Below are 15,142 nucleotides of genomic sequence, written 5' to 3'. Positions count from 1 at the left end.
CATAGAGTGTTGCAGCTTGTCATGCAGGTTCAGACAGGTTCAAGGTTACTACATATGCAGTTATAACCGGTTCTGACTGCTTTGTTTACTGGGTGGAATCACTATCTCGTTATTTAATAGACATACCTCGTATGTCTTGTGACACAATTAGAACATAGGACAAAATCAAAACAAAACTGCCCACTTAATAAAAACATTCATAAATGCTCATAAAAATATATTTCAAATCTAATTCACTCTTCACTAATTTGATGTTGCTCATACCCATTTTGATAAACTAAGTACAACTGTTCCACAATGTATAAAAAATACAAACAGCCAAATAAAATATTTTGAATCTGAAAACTGTATTTTTAATATAACAGCTTCTATAAAAAAGAATTAAGTTAAAAAAATGTTTTATTATATATTTAAATACTTTAAAAGTGCTTTGGGTTCATTGCACCAACATTCAAAAACATTGTCCACAGCCTGGGGGAATGTTTGTAGTTGTCTTTACAGAACAGACGTTTTCTTCCTTATACTGAAGTCACTCTCATAACAACCTCACCAGAAGTATTGTCCTCTATGGATTCTTCTGGAGAAGTTCTCATTCGATTGAACAAATGTAGCAGTACATATCCACATTGCAATCGGGGAGAGCTTAACTGTGTAGAATTAACCAAGGTCCTGGATCGCAATGCAGTCAGTGGTAACCACAATGTCCTACTAGTTGAAGGCACTGCACGGCTGCTCTCCTCTATGTCTGTTGCTTTGTCATAATTCAACACATCCCAATGCAAGTTCACAGCTCTCCATCTTCTGAAGACCTTATACACAGCCGCTCCTTCATGGATAATTAAACCTACAATCACATGAAATATATATTTTAATCAGGCTTAAAAAGTTAACGTTTATTGAATAAACAATTAAAAGTGCTGATGATTGAAAGAAAAACTCATGAGAAGCTGAAAACAAAACATAAACAAAATGAAGGAAGAAGGCAATGACTTGTGTTTTCCTTACATGTGCATCTGTTTACTGCTATTATATACAGAGCTAGCAAACGTAACAGTTTAGTTTCATAGATCCAAAATATTTATTAATTCCAATAAATACATACCTCCAAATATATCAAATGGTCAAAGATGGGCACTTAAGATTTGTTATAAAAAGATGCATACTTTGGGGCTGATGCCGTGAGTACTATCCCAGTTGGTGCATCGTATCTTGTGTGAAATCACTCTGCGCTTGCCCAGAAAGTGAGCACACACATGTGCCCATGCAGATTTGCACAATTCTGCAACTGAGAGATTGGATAGGGGTGTTCTAACGTAGGCTGCATACAGTAAGGGTGTGTACAATTGTGAATGGATGCAGACCAGGCGTATATTATGCTTTTGTGTGCATATTTAAGCAAGATAAAATGTAGTACACGAGACAGGGAGTTCTCTCAGCTATTTAAGATTGGGTTCTTAAGTTTTTATTAATAGTGAATGTGTTTATTGCACGTAAACAAATGAATAAAAACATGGGCACAAGTGGGAAGTAAATGTCTGTGATGTGTGCCTGATGTAAAATGAGTGCATATGCTACTGGTGCGAACGTGCACGGGATCTCAACATATGGGCGTAAATGCACAATTTTTTTGATGTCCAGGTTTTTTCAACTGTGAAAAAGTTTTTGCCCCCTTTCTGATATCTTCTATTTTTGCATATTTGTCATCTAATTGTTTCAGATCTTCAAACAAAACTGAATATAAAATAAAGACAACCTGAGTAAACACAAAATACATTTTTTAAATGTTTATTTCATCTATTGAAGGAAAAAGTTATTTAAAAACAACTGCCCTGTGTGAAACAGTAATTGCCCCAGTAGTTACTCATTCAACCAATGAATCAAATTGAATTGATAATTTGCTTCAATTAGACAAGACACAATCAGGCTTGATTACTGCCAGCCCTGTTGAATCTAAATATCACTAAAATATAACATTTCCAGCAATGGGAAGTTTTTAAGGTATCAGCAAGTAGAACGCTATGCCGCGATCAAAAGAAATTCCAGGAGAGAAAGTGGGAGCTTTTATTTCCAAATGGAGAAAGCTTGGAACAGTGGTGAATCTTCCAATCTATCCAGGAGTGGCTGAGCCTACCAAAATTCCTCCAAGAGCGCACAGTCGACTCATCCAGAAAGAACCCAGAAAAACATATAAGGAACTGCAGACCTTCCTCGGATTAGTTAATGTCAACGTTCATGATTCCACCATAAGAAAGAGTGGACAAAAATGGTATCCATGGGAGAGCTGCAAGACGAAAACCACCGCTAACCAATACGAACATAAATGATCATCTCACATTTGCCAACAAACACACTGATAACCCCCCAAACCATTTGGATTAATATTTAGTAGACTGATGAGTCATAATTAGAACTTTGTGGAAGACATGGGTACTGTTACATCTGGCGTCAAGCTAACACAGCATTCCACAATAAAAACATCAAAACAACAGTGAAAAATGGTGGTTGTAGTAGTGTGATGGTGTGGGGTTGCTTTGCTGCTTCAGGACCTGGGTAACTTGCCATAATTGACGGAATAATAAATTTTGAGGGATTATTTCCAATCATCAGTCCGTGATCTGAAGCTTAAGTACAATTGGGTTATGCAGCAAGACATCAATTCGAAGCACAAGAGCAAGTCCACCTCTGAATGACTCAAAAGAAACAAAATTAAGAATTAAGGTTTTGGAGTGACCTAGTCATAGTCCTGACTTGAATCCAGTTGAAATGCTGTGATCAGACCTTAGACTGACACTATTCATGCTCGAAAACCCTCCAATATGTGTCAATATTTCTCCACAGCAGCCTATTTATTAATTTTCATAATTTTAGCCATCTTTTATCAACGCTTTTCACAGCAAGAAGAGATGCATTAATACAGCAATTTACAAACATAGTCATACAGGGACAGCGCCTCAGATAAACGGTTCTTCCATTGAAGACTGCAAAAGTAAGATATTTCTAATCACAGTGGCAAAAGATTACTTCTGGGGTCTCTCCTAGGCTGTATAAATTGTACACGCGCGTCCATAAGAGCGTTCCATTGGATTACATCTATTAACGCCATCCTCGGATGGCGTTACCAAGCTCTGAAAAGGTAAGCATTTTAGAGCTTGATAAATAAGCCTAGTGCACTGTAGAAAGTCTAGTGATATCTCCACCATTACAATGTTACAGGATTAATAAATAGGTCTAATACTTCATTTTGCTATAATCCTGCGAAAACGGCCATAATTAAAGGCAAAGCTAGACTTGCAGCATCCATCATTGTTCTCCTTCTCTACATTCACTTCATTAGCCTTTCCATAAGCAGATAGTAGGGCTTCATCAAATAAATATTTCCAGTAGGGATGGCAAAATTACTTCAGACCACCTAAGCATGCATAAATATCACTATTTTTGGATGCTTTATTTCTAAGATGACCTTTACCCCTTTAAATCCAAATTAACGGATTCAATGGAAGATTTATAAGAGCACTATAATACTCATTCACAAGTCATGGGTTCATAATATTTTAATATAATATATATATATAAGCTTGTTTTTTATTATTGTTATATGTTCACTGATAAAAAAATATTATTACGTGTTATTTTGAAAGTGTTGTTAATATAAACCACAATGAGGAAATCCCTCTTGCTTAGCAATTGTTTTGTTATTTCCTTTGGCTATGGCTGTTTGTTGACTCTTTCAGCATTAAATGTGAAACAATACTTGAATGGCCTGCAGTAACTCATGCCCTTCTCATAATGAATTTTTGGTCAGCTTGCTTTGCAATTAATACTTATAAACTAAGAGATTTAATGATGTATGCACTGCTGTGGAAATGTCAATAAATGTCACATGTTGTCTTTTCCAGGCTTTGTCTTAATTAATTGTAATCAAATACAATAAAGCAAATGTGATTTTTAAGTACATTCTCATAGCATACATTGCAGCTGATTTGCATCAGTGTTTCTCAATACCAAGCACTAAATAAATATCATATCAACTATCGCTACACAATTTTGGAAATTAATTAGTGTGACTGAGCTATGAAGAGGAACGGATTGTGAGTCTTGTAACACTATGATATGGAAGGTTGCAGGTTCCTTATTCAGGCAAAATGGCAGTGACTGCTATGACATACATAAACATGACATACATAAACAAACTGAATGGTCGGGAACCAGTTTAGTGGATGTGTATATTAGTTAAATGAACTGATGTGAGCATGCAGGAACACAGGTACATGCAATATTCTGGCTATGTTGGATTATTCTGACTTACACTGTATGAACAACTGACCTCAAATAGCTGTGTAGTTTGGTGTTATTTGTGTTATTGTGACTATAAAAACAACTGTACACAGAAGGGTTGAGAAAGAGAGAATGAGGCAGCTGCAGAATCAAATGAGCATTTATAAAGAGTAGAAAGACAGAGAGCAGAGAGACATAGCTAGAAGAGTGTAGATGAAAAGATGGAGGACTTTTGAAAAGTTACGATAATAGTTAAATAAAAACATAATCTGCACAGAGGGTAAAGCGGGAAAGTCACACATGTATTGGTAAAGGAGAAAAAAATGGATAAAATAAAGAGAAATATAAATGGGAAAAATATTGGCAAATTATACAGAGAATGATGGAAAGAGTCCAGTATTGTTAGTGAGAAATCACTGCCGTTTCAGAGTATATGTACAACAAGAATTAGGTTAAGTCCAGAACTGATCTTGTTTGACTCCCTTCCTTTTATTTTCTTCTTCAAAATGATATAACCATCTGGTGATCTACCTAAATATAAATAAATCCCCATCAAGCCACATCCCCACAACTATTTCCTCTGGGGTTTTTTTGTGTGTTTTTTTTACTGTGATGTGTCCCTATATCCCATCTCTGCAAAAATCATGTCATCTTAAGGTCTGTAATATATCTATAATCTGCCCATGTTACCAAAAATGCAATTAAGATCTTTAAATATTACACTACTATTATTGCTACTACTAGATCTGGTATCACCTCCAGTCCCCCACACGGTACCACCCTATTTGTGCCTTCCCCTTCCCTTTAGGAAGTAAGCTCTCACGTGCAGGGCCCTCTTCCCACCTATTCTCCTTCTACTATTGCACTACCCTCTGCATCTCCAGGCTTGGTCCCCTAGCCATTTTCTTGAGGCCAAACCTACTACACATCGGACTTACCTTCACTTTTACTAACTGTCCTGCAAATACCATGATCTGCTTTACCATGTTACCTGTGTAATCTTTTAATTAATGTTTGGCCATTGTGTTATTATGTTTAGTCTGCTAACTGATTATCTAATGTATTAAGAATCGCAGCTGCCTGTGTATTGTATACTACTGTAAATTTCAAGTACAGCGCTGTGGATCTTTTTGTGATGCCTTATAAATAAAAGATAATAATACTATTGCCCCAATATAATTCCCTCCTCTTTTTCCTCTCACATGCCTGCAAGGCTTTGTGCAGCTCAGGAAATTCCTGCCTCTGAACTTTTAGAAGACCTCTTAAAACTCACATTTTAAAAAAGGTCTATACTTATAGCAAACCAAAATTCTTGGTTTGGGATTAGAGGTTAATTTATGGTTATCTTTTAGAACCAAGTGGATAGTAAACGGTACATATGTATGTACGTATTAGGTCTGAACTTAACACATTATACGAGATTTTGGTCTCTAAAGACCATAGTGCGATCTATAAAAGAAAAGAAGAGATGTTGATATGAGTAGTAGTTAGCAGGGTTTATATTCCTTGTATATACTCTCTATTTTTGGCTTTTGGCGATTAGCGTAATATAACTATACAAATGTAGTCGCTACACTGAATAAGTTCCTAGTGCTATTTTTAGTATGTTAGTTTCGTTACACTTTTTATTTATCATGCAGATGATGGACGAAAAATTACCATAACTATTAGGGAGGTTTTCTATTCTGGTATTGATTATAAACTTGCAGTCACAGAATAAATGAGGTTGGCATTTAATATATGTGCCAGAATCTACACAAAAAATTAGGTGCAAAAAAAAAAAAAAAAATAACAAATAAGATTAAGAATTGTTACAACATACGATCTTGAGATCCTTATGTACCTCTAGATTCTCTTAAGGATTAATAGACGTGGAGGGTTGAGATCTTTGTATTATGTGATGTTATTTGATATTATTATCATCAAAGGGTCTTTTAGTGACCCGACTGAACATCAGATAATATGTCTGTAACTAATATGGTACCAAACACAAGATTAATAAATTAAAAATTAAGAATGAGGAATTCTGAAAGGAAAAAATACTAAGAAGGGAAAAAATACTAAGTTAAATGTAAGGTTTTTATCATGTGCTAGAGACACGTTGTTAATAAAGGGTGTTTCTCTGAGTGGATAAATCGGTCTTTGCAATGTGGATTAATTAATAATTAATTATTAATTGGTATAATGTCAGGTGTATGAGATATAATGATTCTTAATTACCTGTGCCTAGACTATATAATACATAAATGGGTGACTTGATCACTATCTCTGATGAAGTTGTAACACACAATGAAACGCGTAAGATAAGTTACCCAAGCTTCCAGGGTGATTGTTACTCATTCGCAGAATCAGCTTACAGAGCTCACACCAATACGGGAGTTAATAGCAGAATTGCAAAGGTTCATTTAAGATCTTGGAGCGGCGGTTGACGATACCAGAAAGTACCGCAAGAGACCTTTTACCTTACCACACATCATAACATAGGACGGAGTGGAACAAATTCTCGGCACATATACACATAGGAACCAGGAATCTGGTGTCCAGTGCGGAAGGAGGATCCCGACTGTAACACACTGGCGGCTCGCCAGTAACGGAGTCAGCAGTGCAGATCGAGCATGTCAATCTGAACCTAATATCGGGTAAGCTCATGCTTTCTACTACGGATGACTTTTTTGCACAGATACCGATGGTTTATACATGATTATGCTGACTAATATTATACTTACCGTTTAAAATCTTTGACATCGTTTGGATAAATTCGGGACTCTGTATACCCTCTATTGGTGATCAGAAGTACGTGATACCGAGACACCACGGACTCCTTGTGATATGAGTACATCTTTACCAAGTTTGAATTGGATATGATCTTATGAGGTCTCAATTGCATTTATATTGTGAGCTTATCTATATAGGTTTGACTATATTTATACTGTTTGGGGAAGTGTTGCATAGGTGCACCTAATGTATGTATCTTCCTTGATATATCAATGATATCTGCACATAATATGAGTATGTTTATATATAATTTTAATTGTTTTTTATATTAAAGTTTTTAAGATCCACATTGCATTCGCTGTTTTTTTGGAGGACAAATTGACACTACTGCATTGCTGTTTGTTCTATACTTATAGCAAACTGTATCTTATCTGACACACTTTGCCCTCTATTTGTCCAAAGTTTTTCAATACATAAAAATTCAGCTTTGTGGCTAGTTCTTACAAACAGCTAAAATGACAAAGTTATGATTCTTCATTCTTAGTTCTATACAGGGTTGGTCCTTCTGGAGAACACAAACTAGTTGAAGCTACTGATCACCAACAAACTGAATAAACTGCAAGCCCAATGGGTTCATTTACTATTGGGCAAAAAGTTAAATTCAAAACATCTTCTTTCGTGCTTTTTAATTGCCTTTCATTGGTCTGCTTTCCAGGAGGCAAATTTGCAGTGATATTACATGCTGATATCACTAAGGATTTCTTCTTTTAATGTGGAAAGGCCTTACTCTACCACATTAGCTAAACACATCATAGAACGCTATGTACAGTGATCAAGAAGGTGGGAACCATACGGACAGTTCCTGCCTCGCTAGACATCCAATTTGTCATTGACAGCTGTGATTCACAGATGATAGCACACGGGAAATACGGGTCTCTTGATATGTATGTTCATAGATATCTTTATGGAAGAAGATGTTAATATATGATGTTTCCCCTTTGTTTGCAAATCTAACATTGATGTAGAACAAAACTTCATATGGTTTTAAGATTATAGGCAAAATATAATTAACTCTGACATTATCCCTTACTATTAAATATTTCTTATAATTACACTGTGACTTGCAAATTTAACACATCTTCCACTTTTTTTTCTTGGATCTTAAAATGAAACAAAAGAAGTCTCAATTGCCAATTAAATTATTTGTTATAAAGAAATAACAATGTCTTCAAGTCACTGCAAAGAACACACTTGAACAAATTATGTGTGCATTAATTATCTGTAGTACACTAACATTAGTAAAACAATATTCAACATGAAAACAAAGGAAGCTAAAATAATATAAATGTATTAAATACATGAATAAATACAGTTCCCCAAATTCAGTCATTGCCTAAAAAGCATTTGAAAAACTTACCTATACACACTAGATCCATAAAGCCATACATGCCGTAGCATATTTGAAAAAGGATGTCTCTTCTTTGCCATACTGCGAAAGGGCTAAATGCTGACCACAGAAGCCACGTCACACTAGATACTAGGAATAATGATCCAAGGATTACAGCAATCATTTGAACCTTTTCCACCAGCGTCACTGTAATACGCTGCCACTAAAAAAGAAAGAATAGTTTATCAACTAAATAGTGTAATACTTATTATTTGCTCTTTAACAATAAACATTATTTATTTTATTATAAAACATGTTTCTTTTATACAGCTTTCCAGGTGGTGGAAAAAAATCAACGTTTCCTTATATAAGAGACAAAAGAGCTAATTTACTAACAGCGCATTTAAGTGCAAAATTTGCACTGAACCATAGCAACTAATCAGCAATAGATTTATATTTCTAGTGCAAATTAGACAATAAAAGAAAGTGTCTAATTGGTCGATGTGGTGTAGAGCAAATTTGCACCTAGATGCATTTATTATTTCATATTATACATATTTTACTATAAGTAAAATGATAATTTGTCCACTAGAGACATTATTGCATTTTAGAATGGGGCTCATGTAGAGTTGGGCGTACGTCAATTTTCTTGCATCCTGTGCATGAGCACCAGGAATGCGTATGCAGAAGTCTGAATATTTTTTTTGCATATTGTTCACCTGCATCTCCATACTCCTGGGGAGGTGGAATAGCACAGGTAGGTGAGAGCAAGCATAGGCCGTGTAAAGTAGGAATGTGTGCGCGCAATTACAACACTGTTACATGTGGACGCATCCACAGATACACCTTTCAGACGTATCTCTTAGAGATGCTGGAATGTTGGTGCAAGGTTTTGCAGTTACAATGATGACTGTTAGCAGCACTAGCTGCTTCTGATTGACTGCTTGGATCGTGACTCCTCCAGATGATAGTACTTAAATCATTAGCGCTGTGGCTATATTATATGTAATTATTGCCGCCTTTTAGCATTACCTAATTGATATTTCCATTTGGTCTACTGCAGAAAAGAAAACTCCCTTTTGATTTTTAAAGGTGATAACATATGTTTGTATTTAATTTTATTTGATAAGTCATTTGTATTTATTTAAATTTTATATTGAAACTTATATTGCGGCTTAAGTGTTCTCCCTTGTATATATGACACTTCATTACATTATTATATTGAGTACAAATAGGGTAATGTGACTTTAGCATTCACTACTAACACTGTCAAATCACCTCTCTACACTATCCTGGGATGTAAGCATACGCACTTCTTACGTCTGACGCATGTCTGACGCTAATTCTACTATTTTAAAGCTGGATGCACATTGAGATGCGTCTGACTGAACAAATGTACTTCAATGTGTTTTCTTGGGCTTCTTTTCCTACCTATGTTCAGGGCAGAAATCCAACTCTTATTGAGCATCATACTATTTTGCCTTGATCAGCAGTATGGTTCTCTGCGCAGAATATTATGCTACAGTGAGGTCACACACATGTTCCTGTATGAAATATAATCATAGACTATATTATATAACTAGATGGTAAACGTCAAATAAAATGTTGCAGCTGTTTATTTTAGTTTCAAAATGAAAGTGCAAAAATGTGCCTTTAAAAAGTGTTTTGTTTTGTTAAGCATCAACCTTCCATATGACCAGGGCCGGATTAACCATAGGGCTAACTGGGCTACAGCCCAGGGGCCTATGGCATCCAGGGGGCCCTTGAAAGTGCTCAGCAGCAGTATTGATCCGTCGGGGGCGGGGGCGCCCCCGGCGCGATCAGTGCTGCTGAGCACTTTCCCTGCAGTCCTTCGCCGGCGCACTGTAGTCTCCTTACTGAGGAGATCTCGTGAGTCTCACTCTCACGAGATCTCCTCAGTAAAGAGAGCACAGCGCGCCGGAGAAGGAGGTAAGTGCCGGGGGGGGGGGCGCGGTCAGCTCGGGCAGCTCCGATCACGGGGGGGAGAGGGGGGGCCCGCAATCAGCTCCGATCACGGGGGGGGGGGGGCCCTCACTGGGGAATGGAGGCCCCCTTAGCCCATGGGCCTCCATTCCCTTAATCCGGCCCTGCATATGACTAGTAGTTCCAAAGTAGCCAAAATAGCGAGAGGCTGTTTTCTCAGTGGTGAAAATTTACTAGTAAGAAAAAAAATGTCACATTTTTGCCAATCAGAAGGAAAAATTAGAGATCAGTAAAAACAATTTTTGACACTACAAAATAAAACAGCATTCACCTCACTGATGGTTATGGAGAGTTTTTCCCTTATGTTTACAAATTCAACATTAGTGCAGAACAAAACTTTCTCATATGGTTTTATGATTAAAAGTAAAGTAATGATCAAGAGTACCATTGCATTGGAGGATAAAATAAAACAAAAGAAGTCTCAACAGCCAAATGAATTATTTGGTATTGCTCTATTTGGTGAAATGGCAGAACTTCAAGTCAGTGCATAGAACATATCTATGTATGCATTAATTAACTGTAGTAAGCTATCATTGGTGACACATTCTTCAATATGAAAACAAATGTAAGCTAAAAATATATCAATAAATAAAGTTCCCCAAATAGGGTAATTTTCAATTCCAGACTTCTACTGTCCTCTAGTTTCACTTTCTGATACATTGCAGAACAGAATGAATAATCTGTCAATCAATATATTATCCATTAGTAAATGTTTAAAAAGCTGTTAGTAAAAATTATTTTCAGATTTTATATATAAAAGCATAAAATAATCACAAAGCTATCAAAGATGCACTTTACATAGATTAGATATGGAAAGATATCTTGACACTCACAGATGTATTTGTTTGCAATTATTTATGTAGCACCTACAAATTCCACAGCACTGTACAGTGCTCATTCACATTAGTACCTGCTCCAGTGGAGTTTACAATCTATATTCCCTGCTGCACAGATTAATTATTTTTTCAGAAGTCAACCTACCCACCAATATGTCTTTGGAGGGTTGGAGGGAACCAGAGCACATGCACAGAAACACAGGAGAACAAACTCCACACAGATAGGGCCCTGGTTGGAACTGAACCCATTGTGCCACAGTGCTGGTCACAATCAATCATAGGAGTTAAAAAAAACTTGGTGTAGCATTATATCTAATTCACTGCAAGCTACTGCCTTCTTTTATTAGTCACAAGCCTTGCAAATTAGTTATATACCTTTCAGCAGTTTACAGTTGAATAAGGTCTTAGCATTGTATTAAGGGCAGTGAATTGCATTGTACATGTCCCGTTTTTAGGATGCATTAAAATTTAAGATCCAGTTGTAGAATATATCTGCTGATGATTCCAAAGATATCTGATAGGACATCCTCCCACCCTGGACATTCTTCAGCAGACAACCCCACTCAAGACATTATTTGAATGATTACTACGCATATACAAGACCAACACTAGCAATGTGCTTAGAAATACCAGTGTCTAAAAGATGTCTCTTAAATGGAATGGAGTGTCTTACCTATCTCACCACTGCAGTCTAATAGCTGCAGTAGTGTCCTGAACTTTCTGAGGGTGGGGTCTCTGATATTTGGATTACCCAATAATATCTGAAATGGACTGGTGCATCTAAACTGACTTCTGGGTCATACCTGCAGTCTCTGTTGTAGCTGTCTCTCATAATGCCTAAAAGGGGTCCTTTGATAATAGGGCTCTCCTAAAAATGGTGGGGTCTCTGTCATATAATGGGTGTAGCATCCTTCTCCTGGCCTGGGTCAGCTCTTGCAGTCTCTGTTGCAAATCTCTCTTATAGTTTTTGGCCGCGTTTTCATACTCTCCTTTGCCTGCACTAGGAGCTAATCTATTTCAGCCTCCTGCATCTCGCTCTCCATACTCAACACGCACACTGCAACTGCCAGCTCTGTTCTGTGTACCGTTGTGCCCTGAGCTTCTCTCAGGAACAGAAGCGAAAGCTGGAACTACGCGTCCCATCATCCCCCATGGCATAATCGGCCTTATTACTGAACGCACAAACTTTATTAGCAAGTGACTCAGGCCCATTAGCAGAGTTTGGGGATTCAGCTATTTTTGAGATAGAGATGCCATCAGCTTTCCACTGCCTGGGCAATGAGGAAAAGCTCACTGCCACCAGGATCGTTTGCGGGCCCCTGGTGAGTCCAAGCCCCTTATAATAGTACTCCCCATACCGCCCTGATGGCGGCCCTGCATATAGACATTAAATAAACATGCATAATGTATAATTTTAAAGCTAGATACTGAAGTCTTCAACCAAAAACACGGTGTCATCAAGTTTTTCTGTTTCATTTATTAAAAATGAATATTTGATGTTATTTTACATTTCATTCCCTATTTGACCTAATAAATTATTATATGCTATGGTAGCTTGCAAAAGATTTGTTGTCTTTAGAGTAGATCAAGTCTACTCTAAAAACAAGTACAAAAGTCTAGCAATCCCTGCCTCACAGTGTCCTTCTTTAGGGTGGTGTTATACAAGATGTTTTTCTGCTACAATTTTTCTCCCAGGAAGGTGCAACACTTTTTTTGAAAAACAGGTTTGCAATTGAAATTATTGTTACCTTTTATTTTATTTTTATCCACTTACATAGTATGCATTGCTTTACAGGGAATATTTAATCATTCAGATCTGTCACTGCCCCAATGGAATGTCTGATTCCTCTCTGAAGTTACCACATGTAACAAAATGTGCATGCGTAATTTTAATATTGTTACAACACTGAAAGCACACATATTATTCTGTATGGAATTTTTAAATGTGCACTAGCTTTCAGATTATTGGGCTACATCCAGCAGCATAACAAGTGCCAGGAATTTCCTGAGGATATCTCAATGAAACTTGTCGGCTAATTGAATCTCCAAGTGTGGAAACAGATTGCTACATTCACAGCTCACTGCTAAGCTGCAAACTATTAGAGCGGACGGCTGGGCCATCTTAGGAGCAACATCGGGATCCCTGCAAGTATTGGTATATAATATCACTTTTGGCACATTGACTTTAAGTTTCTGAAGAGTGGGTTGTGCGTTCCCTAAAAGACACATGTTTACATCATAAGGTATTTTGAATCTCATTTCAGGGTTTAAGATCCTTATTCATTTGAATGTAACTGTCTAGAGATTGGGACTTGGTACAACTTTACATTGAGCCATTTGTTTATTACTAATTGAGTTGTGAAGTTGCTCAATGGTTATATGTGTTGTATCTCCTGAGATCTAGGGGTTGATTTAATACAAAAGTGTTTTGTGCTCCAGTGTTCATGCTTATAGAATAGATTGTGTGCATTTTATGGTTAATTTGATGCATTTTTAGAACAAAAAATATTTTCATGTAACAGTGATGTGTGGCATTTTATATATAGTTTGATTTATAATTTTGTTCAAAAGCTTCAAGATCTATAGCGCTGTATATTTTTTTTCTCTTTTTCCTGCTACAGTGGAGCTTACAATCTATATTCTCGACTACACAAACACACACCCAATGGGGTTCATTTGGTCGGAACATACAAACTCCACACAGATAGTGTCAGGGTCTAACCTATGGCCCCTGCACTGTGACCCAGCATGAATGGAATTTGCGCAGATGGTATCACATGGGCAGATTTTTTTTTTAGTTTTGAAGTGGGTATTTTTACCGTATGCTTCTTTAGCTTGGTTTTGAAAACACGTTAAAATTGGAATGAGTCATGTCAAATCATCATCCTCACGATTTATTTATATAGCGCCACTGATTCCACAGCGCTGTACAGAGAACTCACTCATATCAGTCCCTGCCCCACTGGAGCTTACAGTCTAAATTCCCTAACATACACACACTACAGAAAAAGAGACTAGGGTCAATTTTGATAGCAGCCAATTAACCTACCAGTATGTTTTTGGAGTGTAGGAGGAAACCGGAGCACCCGGAGGAAACCCATGCTAACACAGGGAGAACATACAAACTCCACACAGATAAGGCCATGGTTGGGAATTGAACTCAGGACCCCAGCGCTGTGAGGCAGAAGCGCTAACCACTGAGCCACCGTGCTGCCCAAATAATGTAGTAGAACCTTATTGACAGGCCTGGTGTGATGGCCACACTACAATTTTACTGACAGGGAATCCTTTACACTAGCCACACCTATTGCAGTCTGCTTGTTTGGCCCAATATTTGAGTGACTGGCTCTGTGAGTAATTTGGCCACACACTTGCAGAACCATCTATACACACACACATATATATATATATATATATATATATATATATATATATATATATATATATATATATATATATATATAGATATATATGGCAGGGTATACTACTGTGATATATCTTTCTATTTTTTTCTATCAAATTTTGTATTTTTCTTATTACATGTGCTGGTCTGTTCGCTTGTTGAACAGCTATGTCCTAATTTCTTGAGCTTATTTTGTTTGGTTTACTTTGTTTTTTTGCGTGGCAATTACCATTTATAACTCTATTTTCTATTTAATATGAATATACTAATTAATTTAAGCAACAAAGGCCAATGTCTGTTGTGAGAGTAACTGCACAGCAAGCAGCAGAAAAAAGACGAAGGGCAGAGCCGGATAATGCCCGACTACAAACTATGACTGATGAACAAAGAGAACGCCAACCTGATTGTCATTGCCATGCAAATATGACTCCTCAGCAAACTGGCCGCCACAGAGAAAAACAATCGAAGAGCGGACAACACAGAGGTAATATCATGTCAATGTCTGCATTGTCAGTGGAAAAA

General features: G+C 37.0%; 1 protein-coding gene across 1 annotated transcript in view; it reads right to left on the bottom strand.

The window, feature by feature from the left end:
* Positions 1-370: 370 nt before the first annotated feature.
* The window catches only part of MARCHF11 (membrane associated ring-CH-type finger 11), a 78,063-nt gene continuing 63,291 nt past the window's right edge, over positions 371-15,142 (bottom strand). Inside the window, exons 4-5 of the mRNA XM_075211307.1 lie at positions 8,408-8,600; positions 371-844 (exon numbers count right to left, since the gene is read on the bottom strand). Coding sequence (XP_075067408.1) covers positions 519-844; positions 8,408-8,600 — 519 coding nt within the window. The 3' untranslated portion in view covers positions 371-518. The remainder of the gene's footprint in view (positions 845-8,407; positions 8,601-15,142) is intronic.

The sequence above is a fragment of the Mixophyes fleayi genome, chromosome 5 (assembly GCF_038048845.1).
Source record: "Mixophyes fleayi isolate aMixFle1 chromosome 5, aMixFle1.hap1, whole genome shotgun sequence".
Lineage (NCBI taxonomy): Eukaryota > Metazoa > Chordata > Amphibia > Anura > Limnodynastidae > Mixophyes > Mixophyes fleayi.
This window is presented reverse-complemented; position numbering and strand designations above follow the sequence as displayed.